The sequence below is a fragment of the Esox lucius genome, chromosome 24 (genome assembly GCF_011004845.1).
Source record: "Esox lucius isolate fEsoLuc1 chromosome 24, fEsoLuc1.pri, whole genome shotgun sequence".
In the NCBI taxonomy this organism is placed as follows: domain Eukaryota; kingdom Metazoa; phylum Chordata; class Actinopteri; order Esociformes; family Esocidae; genus Esox; species Esox lucius.
This window is the reverse complement of record NC_047592.1, coordinates 16,963,024-16,975,538: the sequence shown is the minus strand read 5'-3', so window position 1 is coordinate 16,975,538 and position 12,515 is coordinate 16,963,024. Positions and strand designations below refer to the sequence as shown.

General features: G+C 45.1%; 2 protein-coding genes across 3 annotated transcripts; one reads left to right on the top strand and one right to left on the bottom strand.

The window, feature by feature from the left end:
* Nucleotides 1–69: 69 nt before the first annotated feature.
* On the top strand, nt 70–8,500 carry rgp1 (GP1 homolog, RAB6A GEF complex partner 1). 2 transcript variants are annotated; one of them, XM_029117284.2, is made up of 10 exons: nt 70–148; nt 396–436; nt 722–837; nt 1,080–1,213; nt 3,755–3,838; nt 3,954–4,103; nt 6,885–7,034; nt 7,250–7,377; nt 7,567–7,744; nt 8,150–8,500. In XM_029117284.2, exons 3-10 carry the CDS (start codon nt 722–724, stop codon nt 8,371–8,373), a joined length of 1,164 nt encoding a protein of 387 aa, XP_028973117.1. In that variant the 5' UTR covers nt 70–148; nt 396–436; the 3' UTR covers nt 8,374–8,500. The 2 variants fall into 2 exon arrangements, with proteins under 2 accessions (XP_028973117.1, XP_028973118.1); XM_029117285.2 differs by lacking the exon at nt 396–436 and having other exon boundaries at nt 72–148.
* Nucleotides 8,501–8,945: 445 nt separating this feature from the next.
* Nucleotides 8,946–10,444, bottom strand: msmp (microseminoprotein, prostate associated). The gene is made up of 3 exons (XM_020043166.3): nt 10,324–10,444; nt 9,907–10,015; nt 8,946–9,531 (listed from the first exon to the last, which is right to left on the bottom strand). Exons 1-3 carry the CDS (start codon nt 10,442–10,444, stop codon nt 9,357–9,359), a joined length of 405 nt encoding a protein of 134 aa, XP_019898725.1. The 3' UTR covers nt 8,946–9,356.
* Nucleotides 10,445–12,515: the final 2,071 nt, after the last annotated feature.

Sequence of the window (12,515 nt, the reverse complement as noted above, 5' to 3'; positions counted from 1 at the left end):
CCCAATCTACAACGTAAATAGCTACACCAGATGCCACGGAGCTCTTCAGATGGCCAACAAAATATGATTCCTGAATAACGCGCAGCTGGGACATTCTTGAAAAATGTGTACCTGCTTAGTAGCTTTTTAAAATTTCAACAAGAACATTGTAATTATTACATATATTTTAATTCATCGGTTTAATTTATAGGCTACACAATAGGAAAATACTATGTTTGGTAGCTTTTTATTTTAAACCCTGGACACTTTATGGTTGTGTAGCGGCGTGATGTACTGTTATTGTTTATGAGATGTGTTGCTGAAAGTATCATCTGTACTGTAGCTAACATAAGATAGCCAATTAACATTTTATATCATATCGATTTGACACTGTCTTTGCTGACCTGGGACTTGAGTTGTAACCAGTTGGCTAGCCGCAGCTCCAGCCAAGGCCAAGGTTTGGTTTAAGAGCCTTATTTATTATTCAACTTCCACGGTTAGACTTGCAAGATTATATCTTACTAACTTAGCCAGCTAGCTAGGCACTGTACTACGAAAGACGTTAATTTGTGGACCGAATGTAATCAATCGTAACTAGAAAGTCTCTTATCTAACTGTAAATCTGCACGGTAAAATAATTAGCAAACCTGGTAACACAATACGCGTTTCAAACACCTAGTTTGTTGTGTTCCAAAGACTAGACACATGTACTAGACGCACATTGTTTACACTGACTTTACAGATGATCGAGGTGGTGGCCTCAATGGCGCGAGGTCCGGTGTTCCTGGCTGGGGAGGTGATGGAATGTCTCATCACGTTCACCAACCCAATGTCTCACCTTTCCACCTCCGCCAGCAGGTGTGTTCTCTCCTCTTCCTATCCATGCAATTTCGTTTTGTTCCTGGCATGAGCATGTCACTTCATCCTAAATGCCATGCCACACCGGTCGTCAGTGAACATTTTAAAAACATACTTATACCTCTTAGAATCAGAGTTAAAAACGATCAAAAGTAATAATGTCTTACATTTGGGAATGTTAGGTTAAATGGGTAAAATATTTCAAAACGCAACTTAACCCATGTCATATCTCCCTGTGTCAGTGAGATGCTAGCGTGGTCCAGTGCCCAGATCCACTGCCAGTTCCATGCCAGTGAGAGCAGAGTAGCTCTGCCAGCCCAGGGAACTAAACAGGATGTCCAGGCAGAGAGTGACACGGTCCTTATTCCCAGCAGAGGTGAGTGGAAGGATGGACAGGAGAGAAGGAATTGTGATTTGTCATGTTCCCCTGCTCAGACATTTTGTCAACATACATGCTTGTTACAACTGTAATGCTATAAAATGTGGTTAGTTGTAAATTACCTTTCTGGAATTAAACAGAAATTCCCCCCAAAAAGATTGGTTGTAATAAGACAATTCTGAAAACGAGCAAAATTATAGTTTTCTAATTCAGGGCAATTGTATGCAAAGAATAGGACAATAAGTAGAAAGCAAGAATAAGTAGCTTATTTTTTACTGAACTTCCTGTTTAGTTGAAAGCAACATTTTCTTACTCAACTGGGATATTCTTAATTAGTCTTGTGTTTCCCTCTGAAACTTTATTTTTGCAGTGTGCATCACAGTATTAAAGTTTCACTACAGTTTAGTTCAAGTACACTGGCCTAATGCTAGGTGGTCTGTGGTTTAACAAGGTTAATGGTAGGTGCTCTGTGTGGTAATACATTTCTATATTTGACTCCATTCCTGCTGGATATTTATCTACATTTTATTATATTTGTACCCGAGTTGTACCCCATTTTTTCACCCAATGTCTTGGTGTTTACTTTGTAGTTGGGTGGCATAGCCGACATGCATTTACTTAGTTCCATTGAACAGTAGCAGCTCTCTGGTGACTTCGGCAGTTGCAAGGTGACTGAAGTTTGTAGGTGAGGGAGTGTTATTCTCCATGTTTGCTGGACAAACCTGCTGGTTAACCAAGTATTCTTATAAGAAGTCGCTGGGCATGTATCAGAGAATGTATGTCCCAGTCTTCAACTTTGTGACCTTTATGGGTTTCTCAGATAAGACTACAAAGTGAATACCAAATGTTTGGGGTAAACAGGGTATAACTTGGGTATAATTTGAAAAATAAAATGTAGATAATTATCAAGCAGGGATGGAGTCACTTTCAGTGTAATTATTTAGGAACTAATCCAACCTACCATTAGCCTTGTTAAAATACTCCAAAACAGTTTGAGTACTGTAGGACAAATTCGGTATCAAAGGAAAGCTAACAGTCTATATTTTCGGCATAGATACATCTAAGAGGCATCTTATGAATGTGGCCTTATGTGAAGGCTTTGATTTTTGTTTTTGTTTTTCACTTTTATAAGGAGTGGACACAGTGAAAAGTCACAGTATCCAGCACAGTCATGTTTTTAGGGATGTTAATTTTACTCATGAATTATTAAGTTAATAAGGCTTGTTTATTAAGTGAATATGACTAATTGTGTTGCAAAAATGTAATGAATTACTGCAAATGCGTTGGCTGCCATTGGAATTCATTGTAGACAGAAACCAAAACTGGGTCACTTCTACTGTAGAGTAGTAGTATACAGTAGAGTATATTACTGTAGTGAACTGTAGGCTGCCCTACTATGCAGTGACATCAAATTTCTGAATTATGAGTTTGGGTGTGAGAATGTAGTTTTTATGTAGTACAAAGCAGCGAACCATGTCATTTTGTTAGCGGTAGTCAAATACTTAATGATTAAGTACTTTCAAAGTCAAAGTGTCATGTCATAGTTGACACCCTAGCTCTTTATGCAGATGTATTGAATCTTAATTCACTGCAGATATTTAAAAACGTAGTTGCAATAAAAACCCAATGTATATTTTACCCAAATTATATTACCAAAGTTTGCACTGTTCTTCCACCTAATTTGTGTTTGTAATATCTTTAGTGGAAATGATTAAAAGTAGACCTCTTAGCAGCTCGCTTATTCAGCTACTTCATGAAAACAAATGTTGTGTGTTTTTTTTTTTTTTTTTTTTATGGTGTCAATTCTAGCAACAGTGGGCAGACAGAGAGCATGAGAGAAGTATTGTAAGTCCCAAAGCCTGTGACTGGCTATAATAGCAAACTACAGGGAAGCCGGAGAAGTGTGTGTGTGTGTGTGTGTGTGTGTGTGTGTGTGTGTGTGTGTGTGTGTGTGTGTGTGTGTGTGTGTGTGTGTGTGTGTGTGTGTACTTATTTGGATTCAGTCAAAACTTTTACAGATTGGGTCAAAATATTCTACATGTCCAATCACAAAGGATCTTCTGAAGGTACTCCGCGGAGTCATCAGTACAGCCGGTTGGTGGCCAAATCGCACCGTGTCGTCAGCTAGCATATGAACGATAGATAAACAGCTGACAGACATCTTGGCTTGGACTGCTTTTGCCTGGTGGTCTGGCTTGTGTCACCACCCTAGTCAAGCTGTTAGGCTCTCATTGAGTGGCATACAATGGGTAGAGAAAGACTAAATGGTGAGGGGCGGGGAGAAAAAAGAAATGAACAATGAGAAACAGATGAAAGAAAGCATTGTGATGGAGAGGGCGGGAGGGAAACAGAGAAGTCTAGATGGATAGAGAGGCTGCGAAATGAGGAAGATGTGCACACGGACCAGACTGGGGTCACTACTTTTTACTTACTATTCACGTGGAGAGTATGCGGCTTGTTCATTGTTTGAGAGGGAAGGGGGAAGTATCTCATACAAAATGATTTCACTTCTTCAATGCCCTTCCTGTCTTTCACCAGGAGAGCGAGGCCAGTGCATGCTGGACACCCCTCCCAAGATACTGTTCTGTGACCTGCGTCTGGACCCTGGGGAGAGCAAAACCTGTGAGGGAACACCGACCCTCATACACGTACAGAACGCATGCATGCGGTTCACGGGGGATTCACTGGATCCTTCTGTCCCTCTCACTCAGTGCCTCTTGATTCTCTCCTGCCTCAGACTCGTACAGCGAGACGGTGCCCAGCGACGGCCCCCCTAGTTTCCGTGGCCAGTCGGTGAAGTATGTCTACAAGCTGACCATTGGATGCCAGAGGGTCAACTCCCCCATCAAACTGCTGCGCGTCCCCTTCAGAGTCCTCGTCCTGCACAGTGAGTCGCCGTCCTGACCCTCTCGCTCAGTCTCGTCCCGTGGATGACGTTCAGCTCCTGAACAAACTGTGGCGCTACTTGGCAGCATCGGATGCACAGATTAGATTAGATTCAGCTTTATTGTCATTGAATAGTACGAGTACAGTACAAGAACATGCAGTTGGCATCTAACCAGATGTGCAAATAGAAGAGGGCAGGAAATGTACAAGTATTAGGTATAGTGTATGTTACAAATGGAATGTATAGATGTGCAATGAGGGCAAATACTGTGCTAATGGCAATTCTAAATGAGCAATGAAGGCAAATAGGGGAGGGCAGAAAATGTAAGTATATTTATGTACAAGTGGGAAATGAATAGTTGTGCAGTGAGGCAAATGCAAGTAGAAATTCTGAATGTGCAGTGGAGGTAAATTGAAGATGCAAGGTGGCATGTGCAATGAAGTTGTGTAGCAGCAATGAGGTTCCCAAGGTAGACACGTACATGTAACAACTGAGAACTTGCAAGGCAGTGTCAGAGTCCAGTACAAGGGAGTAGTGCAACAAGGTCCCTGAGAGGCAGTTCTAATTGGTGGGCGGGTGGGTCTGGTTAGTGATGGGTCACAGAGTTCAGCAGGGTTACAGGTGATGGAAAGAGCCTGCTGGTGCGAGAGGGAAGAGACCTGTACTGCCTGCCTGTTGTACTGCCCGCATACACCGCTTGCCCTGGAGGTCTACGATCACTGGGAGCTGGGAACCAGGGATGGGCTGGGTGGTTTTCACCACCTGTTGTAGGGCTTTCCGGTCGGCCAGGGAGCATCCGCCAAACCACACCTTGGAATAGTTTGTGCAGCGGTAGAAGTTCACAAGGATCTGGGAAGACAGATGGGCCTTCTTCATCTGCCTCAAAAAATACAGGTCCAGGAGAGGTCTTCAGAGATGTGGACACGGAGGAATTTGAAGCACCGATACATTGGATTCAGGTCTGGGGAACATGAGGGCCAGTCAATGGCATCAATGCCTTCTTCATCCAGCAACTGCCTACACACTCTGGCCACATGAGGCCGGGCATTGTCCTGCACCAGGAGGAACCCAGGTCCCACTGCACCAGTGTAAGGTCTGATGATTTCTTCGTGGTACCTAACAGCAGTCAGTGTTCCGTTGGCTAGCATGTGGAGGTCTGTGAGACCCTCCAAGGGGTATGTCTCCCCAGACCATCACTGATCCACCACCAAACCTGTCATGTTGGATGATGTTGCAGGCAGCATAACGTTCACCATGGCATCTCCTGACTCTTTCACGTCTGTCACATGATCGGTGTGAACCTGCTTTCATCTGTGAAGAGAACGGGGCAGCAATGGTGGACCTGCCAATTCTGGTGTTCTCTGGCAAATGTCAATCGAGCTGCACTGTGCTAGGCTGCGAGCACAGGTCAAGTTCAAGTTCATTTATTTATATAGCACATTTAAACAGCCGCTAGACCGACCAAAGTGCTTTACAGAACAAGCATATAAAAAATAAAAGCAGCAAAACAACCCATAAACATATAGAGAACATCTAAACTAAGATTAACTTTAAAACAAAGACACAAATGTAAAATAGTAAAAACAGCCCAAGAAAAATCATCAATATGCTAAAGAGAACAGGTATGTTTTAACCAAAGACTTAAAAGCAGAGAGGTTTGGAGCCGTTCTGATCTCTAGAGGGAGGGTGTTCCACAGACGAGGCCCTGCCACCGCAAAAGCACGCTCCCCTCTACGCTTTAGTAGGGACTACCAGCAGCGCCTGGTCGTGGGATCTGAGACTTCTGGACGGAATGTACGGATGAATAAGTTTAGAGAGATAAACCGGAGCTATGTTGTGTAAAGATTTGTAGACAAAGAGGAGGATTTTAAAATCTATTCTCTGCCGAACTGGTAGCCAGTGTAAAGATCTGAGGAAAGGAGAGATATGATCATATTTGCGACAATTAAGGATAAGTCTGGCCGCAGCATTTTGGACTAACTGAAGACGGGAAATTTGAGAATCTGATATACCACAATATAGTGAGTTGCAATAGTCCAGCCGACACGTGATGAAAGCAGGTCTCACTAGAAGATTGTGGGCTATCACGCCACCCTCATGTAGGCTTTTTCTGACAGTTTGGTCAGAAACATGCACACCAGTAGCCCGCTGGAGGTCATTTCATAGGGCTCTGGCAGTGCTCCTCCTGCTCCTCGCACAAAGGAGCAGATTCCGGTCCTGGGTTGATGCCCTTCTACGACCCTGTCCAGCTTTCCTCGTGTAACGGCCCGTCTCGTGGTTACTCCTCAATGCTCTTGAGACTGTACTGGGAGACACAGCAAAACGTCTTGCGACGGCACAAATGAACGTGCCATCCTGGAGGAGCAGGACTACCTGTGCAACCTGAATGGGCTGCAGGTACCACATCATGCAACCAGTGTGACAAGGACACTAGCAAAACATAAAACTAGAAAATAATCAGTCAGGAAGGATGTCTGTGGCCACCACCTGCACCCGTTGTCACTTTCATGTGCACCAAAACAGGTGACATTGATTCACAATCGCTTTTGCTTCCTAACTGGACAAATTGATATCCCAGAAGTTTAATTGACTTGGTTTTATACTGTAATGATTACGTGTTCGCACATTTTTTTTTAGCAGCGTATTATTAAAACTTAGTAAAAAGTATATTGTTAACAATGCATCACAAGGTCCCTGTCAAACCTATGAGATATCTATTAGGAGGACTTGGTTCTTTTAAATGTCACTGGTCAAAGTGAGTGACAGCTGTGTTCTCTGTAGGCATGCCGGAGCCCCCTTTTCCCCAGGACGAAGAGGTGGCTCCCTCAAACCCCTTCTTGGAGGATGAAGAGGAGGGGGAACGGAGAGACTCTCGGCCCCTGGAGAGAGCCTTGGACATGCTGATGATCACCACCTCACGCCGCTGTCCTCGTAAGTCCAACATGGTGTCCTATTCCCCAGTAGGTTGCACTTCTTCGGACCAGAGCTCTGAGGGACGAGCCCATATTGTGGCCAGCCTGAGTTGTGTTCCATCTGTGTGAGCTGCTGAGGGCCTCTTTACAGACTCTCGTCCTTGGTCTCTGAGCTCGCTGTCTTGTTTGTTAGATCGATCAGCAGCTGTGTCACATTTGACCTTTCTTCCACAGATCTGTTTAACATCACTAACATGCGCGGGAAAGTGGCCAAGTTCTGCATCTTCAAGACCGTCTTCAGGCTTGGGGAGGACATCATCGGCACCTTCAACTTCTCAGACGGGGACATTCCCTGTATACAAGTGTGTTTGTGTGTATATAAATATATTCCTTGCTGACTGTCTGATTCCTGTAATTTTTTATATGAATGAGGATATTGTGTTTGTTTGTGTGTGTGTGTGTGTGTGTGTGTGTGTGTGTGTGTGTGTGTGTGTGTGTGTGTGTGTGTGTGTGTGTGTGTGTGTGTGTGTGTGTGTGTGTGTGTGTGTCAGTACTCGGTTAGCCTGCAGAGTGAGGAGGAGGTCCAGCCGGGGTACCAGCGGCATCCTGGCCAGTCCATCAGTGTGACGGGTCACGGTCGTCACCTGGAGTCCTGCCTCCATACCGCCTCCTGCCACTTCTCCCTCCCCGTCCCCCTCAACGTCACCCCTGGCTTCAGCACAGACATCGGTACGTAAGCCCCCCCCGCGCCCGCCCGGCTCTCCTGACCGGGGTTCACAACAGGCCAAAACATGACCACAAGTGGTGTTTCTTGGGGGGAGAACAAATATGTTGGCTTTTGGTTTGTTATTGGCCAATGCAGAGTTGGGACAGAAAGGGACGTTATTCTCAGATGACTGATCTTGCACCAATTCACCACGATGACAAAACAGTCCTGTTCCCAGAAACTCATTACGCCTGGTGTAATGGGCACTCTCAGTGGTGACCTTCCACTGGGTCTTGTGCAGTAAGTTTCATCTGGTAATCTATCCCTGAAGGTAGTTTGGCAGCCCTCCCGGTGTCCTTCTCGCCGTAAATCGTGCCTGTGTTTTTAACACCTAGCTAACTGACATTGTCAATTCTGTCCCACTCCAGTGACCCTGCGGTGGCGTCTTCACTTTGAGTTTGTCACGTCCAGAGAGCCCATGGAACCACCCACTGTGCTGCAGAACCAATCAGAGGTCATTGTGTGGACAGGGGCGGAGCATGTTGACGTGGATACCTTTAGTTGGGACCTGCCAATCAAAGTGCTCCCCACAAATCCAGCCCTTACCTCCTACGTCTCTCAGTTCACAGGGACAAACAGTATCAATATCTGAGAAAGAGAGAAGCTTGTGTACATACGTGTGTCTGATGGGCAGAGGCATTGATTATATATTTGAACAATTATGTATGCCAGAGGTAAAGACACCTTTTTTTTTTCTAGATATTTTGCAGTGTATTCTATATTTTTCTTAAATCAACCTACTTTCTTTTTTATAGCTTCAAGACAAGGATGACCAATGTAAAGCTACTGTCTATTGGGATTGCATACATTTCTGTATTTATTTTTGGTCCCCTCATTCAAAATCCTAATTATATAGTACAGTCCAGTTATTTGTCACATGGAAAATCTAAGAAATCTTAAATTTCATATACAAGAGCTTTATGCCCTACAGCTGTTGGAATCTACTGTATCTTTCCATTGTGAACACTGTGTTTAATTATGTATAATATGAATTATAACTGGGTTTTGAATTTGTTGTAAAAAATTAATAAAAATAAAAACATTAAGGGAGACAGTTTTTTTTTTTACTGCACACATCAACAAGTAACCATTTCACTAAGTTACATGTTTTATTTGGTTGAGAGCTGAATATAACTGCAATACTGGACAGAACAAATACAACAAGAATTGTTATATATATTACTATAGGAGCTGATATGTACAGTAGTGCATGGCCAGGTGACGTATATGAAAGATTACATTGTTGTTTCAACCCCACCTCTGCTTTTCAACCGAGGATCATGTTCTGCTTATGATATGTTAATAGTCATGCAGTTTAAATGTTAACAGATTTCTGGTCTACAGCCGAACTGTAAACATAGTGTTAGGATTACACTGGAACAAATGTTAGGATTACACTGGAACAAATGTTAGGATTACACTGGAACAAATGTTAGGATTACACTGGAACAAATGGACTGGGGTGAATGGAGTCGATTGTCCGACCTCACTGGTGCCACTGAATAGGAGGACAGGCTCATTGTAACGAGTCGGTCCTCTGACTCCTGACTGCCTGGCAGTGGCCCCTTGCCCTGTCTACTCAGCCAGCCTCAGGTTGTTGTCCAGGGAGCCATAGCGCGGGTCCATCTCGTGTCCGTCCCCCGGGATACAGGGCAGGCGCGGGTCAGCACTTTGGACCAGGATCATTTTGCAGGTCAGGGTCTCCACCCGCACCTCGCACCACGCGGGGAAGTCCACCGGGCGATGCACCCTTTACAGAGACAGATGGGAGAGGACCGAAGGTGGACCACGGCTTGCTTTACAGGTGCGACGATTAAACATGATTATGTAGGTAATCTACCGGAGGTCTGTCCTATCTTTCGCTTTACTGGTATTGCCTATTTGAGTCTGAGGATAATATCACTGGAACAAAGTAACCTATGCAATTAGATCCTTTTTTTTTGGGGGGGGGGGGGGGGGGGTTTGAAAACATCATCAGATCATATGAGAACAAAACACAGACCTCCCTTACTAGGCCTCACTGTGCCTGAGCTGAACTCGTACAGCAGTGGTATTCCTACTCCCAGCACCGTGAATCTGAACAACCCAGAAAGGCACATCGATCACAGGTGCACCACGTACTCACGTTTCACAGCAGCCGACTCCAACGGGATGCAGACAGGTACACTGTAGGCAGCCGTCCTCCATCCAGGACTCCCCCATAGAGTAGGTTGTTCCCTGGTAGATGCACACGGCTAAGACATGGTGAGAGACCATCAAAGATGTTACCCCACTCACACGCAAAACCTGCTATAATTCATCCAAGTAAACTTCAACCTTCACTTACATTTATAAATCACTCATTCAACGTAAACAGGACTGTTTAGCACCAAAAGGATTCTACCTCCGGCTTAAAAGTGTCAGCGGCGGACTTTTCTATTGAAGGTTAACTAACTCGCATTAACACCCTGCATCACAGGGCAAAAACAATCGACTCTGAACATGAAATTCATTCAACGGGCCTTAAGCTAAACACACGATCCCATAGCACAGCTTTGCTTACCTTTGGAGTTGAAGTGGCACTGCATGGGGGCGGCAAGGCTGGTGGTGCAGAGCAGAATCCCAACCAGGAAGGTCAGCAGCCAGTTTCTTTTTTCAGCCACGGAGTCCATCATGATCCTCATCATCACGTCCTTCGTGTCCTAGTTCTGATCAAGTTCTCAGAATGTTCTGATTCCTCTCTGCAACCTTGCACCTCCATTTATACCCCACCCAACCATCTTTTACGACTGCAGCGTGCAGGGTGGAGGTGGGGTTAGTTAGCCCCATCAGGCGGACCGAACAGGGTAGTGGGGCACGGGGTGGTGGGGGTGGCCTGTGGGTGTCACAGGGTTGGGGTTTAGGTTGGAGGGGGGGGGGGCAAGGGGAAAAAGGCTGTGTCTTGGCACTCCGGAGATCAGCTCCTCTTCGCTCCAATGGGCACGACCTCTAAAATGATAGAAACACTGACACATCCTAAAATGACTAAGACAGGGAGGGTAAGAGAGGTGAAAGGAAAGGGGGAGTGAGAGATGTGTAAAAGAGAGGGAGGAGAGAAGAGTGAAAGGAAAGGGGGAGTGAGAGATGTGTAAAAGAGAGGGAGGAGAGAAGAGTGAAAGGAAAGGGGGAGTGAGAGATGTGTAAAAGAGAGGGAGGAGAGAACAGTGAAAGGAAAGGGGGAGTGAGAGATGTGTAAAAGAGAGGGAGGAGAGAACAGTGAAAGGAAGAAGGGGAGAAAGGTACGAATGAGACGAGCGTTGAGAAGGATGAGGATTGGACGGAATTAGTGGGAGTAGAGAGGAGGAGATTAGGAGTCCAGGCCTGTGGAGAACCAGGACCTGAGACCCACAATTATGAATGGTTAACATGATTCCAATACTGGTCCATCCAAAGATCACACTCTGGACTATTCCTCCATTAATTAACAGTACAATACACATGCCATGTCTTCAGGACAGTGCTGTGTGGGTTTCAATTTTTTTTTTTTTATATCTTTGCTGTCTTATCTTCTACAGCCAGATGTGTTGCTATGTGGTCATGAAGACATTTTCCCTTGCCCAGGTGAATACTGCTGAGGGGGATCTCCAGCGGCCCACGACCAGCAGCAGCAGTCAGCCGACCCCCATGTGGTGTCTGCCGTTATGGCTGCTGCAGACTGATGGTTGGTTTTGGGTTGAGAGAGTGTGTGTGTGTGTGTGTGTGTGTAACATCTACAACAAGCTAGATTTTAATACATGGTTATTGTTCTCATTTACTTGAAGTAGAATTATCCAAAAGAAATCCCTCGTTTGTAGATTTTTGTACACACAATCTTCCGTTAAGGATGACATGTACCAGGAATTCATGGAGACAGCCTTGATGTGATGTGAAATGGAAAAGCATGGAGACCATCTCACTCCCATGTCACCAATGAACTTCGAATCCAAAAAGACAATGGGTGTGACACTGAAGCCATTGTTTTAAGAGGGCTTCTTTCCTCGACACCTCATCAAATGGCCTCAATCAAAGAGTGGGAATCTGTCATCACCCCGTCATAAGCTGATTGTACAGGACCCACAGGTTCTGGGAGGGAAACATGTGTGTGCTCTCCTAAACGGCACCATATTCTCTGTGCAGTGTATCACTTTAGACTAGAACCTTCATGGACTCATGTCAAAAGTAGTGCACTAGATGGGGAATAGGATGCCATGTGAGACGTGAACTTTATTTGCACAGGGTGCTTGGGTGACAAGGCCCCAGAGTCGGTACATGTCCAACTCCTCCTTAGATGAAGACAATTTAGCTGTGGAGCCAGAGAGCCAGCAGCAACTCTGAGTCACACACACACACACACACACACACATACACACACACACACTGAGTCACACCAGTACGGGACAACACAGCACGTCAGAGCCCTGCTGTCAGTAGCACCCCTGGCCACCGGGGGAGAGCTATCAACACTCGTTTCACTTTCAAGAGAACAAGAGAACACAGGCGTAAAAGAGAAATTGTGAGGCTCCTGGGGTGCATTGTTAAAAAGTTGTTCCCCTCATCACAGGTTTTTCCTATGATGTCTGTTTGCACTCCTAAGACTTTGATAGCGAAAGTGGAAGGAGATGAGCTAATGTATTGTTCTGGCTGAGGGAGCATTACCTTGTCACCTCACATAGGACGACTCTATGAGACCCAATCCTGCGTCTTACACAAACTCCATTTGTTTAGGTTTTGACACTG

Excerpts from the sequence above, each read along its gene's own strand:
- rgp1 (XM_029117284.2), top strand. The coding sequence starts at position 722 with ATGATCGAGGTGGTGGCCTCAATGGCGCGAGGTCCGGTGTTCCTGGCT. Across the intron at positions 1,214-3,754 it reads GGTCCTTATTCCCAGCAGAG|GAGAGCGAGGCCAGTGCATG; the intron begins GTGAGTGGAAGG and ends GTCTTTCACCAG. Across the intron at positions 3,839-3,953 it reads CCCTGGGGAGAGCAAAACCT|ACTCGTACAGCGAGACGGTG; the intron begins GTGAGGGAACAC and ends CTCCTGCCTCAG.
- msmp (XM_020043166.3), bottom strand. The coding sequence starts at position 10,444 with ATGAGGATCATGATGGACTCCGTGGCTGAAAAAAGAAACTGGCTGCTG. Across the intron at positions 10,016-10,323 it reads GTGCCACTTCAACTCCAAAG|CCGTGTGCATCTACCAGGGA; the intron begins GTAAGCAAAGCT and ends ACCATGTCTTAG. Across the intron at positions 9,532-9,906 it reads GGAGTCGGCTGCTGTGAAAC|GGTGCATCGCCCGGTGGACT; the intron begins GTGAGTACGTGG and ends GTCTCTGTAAAG.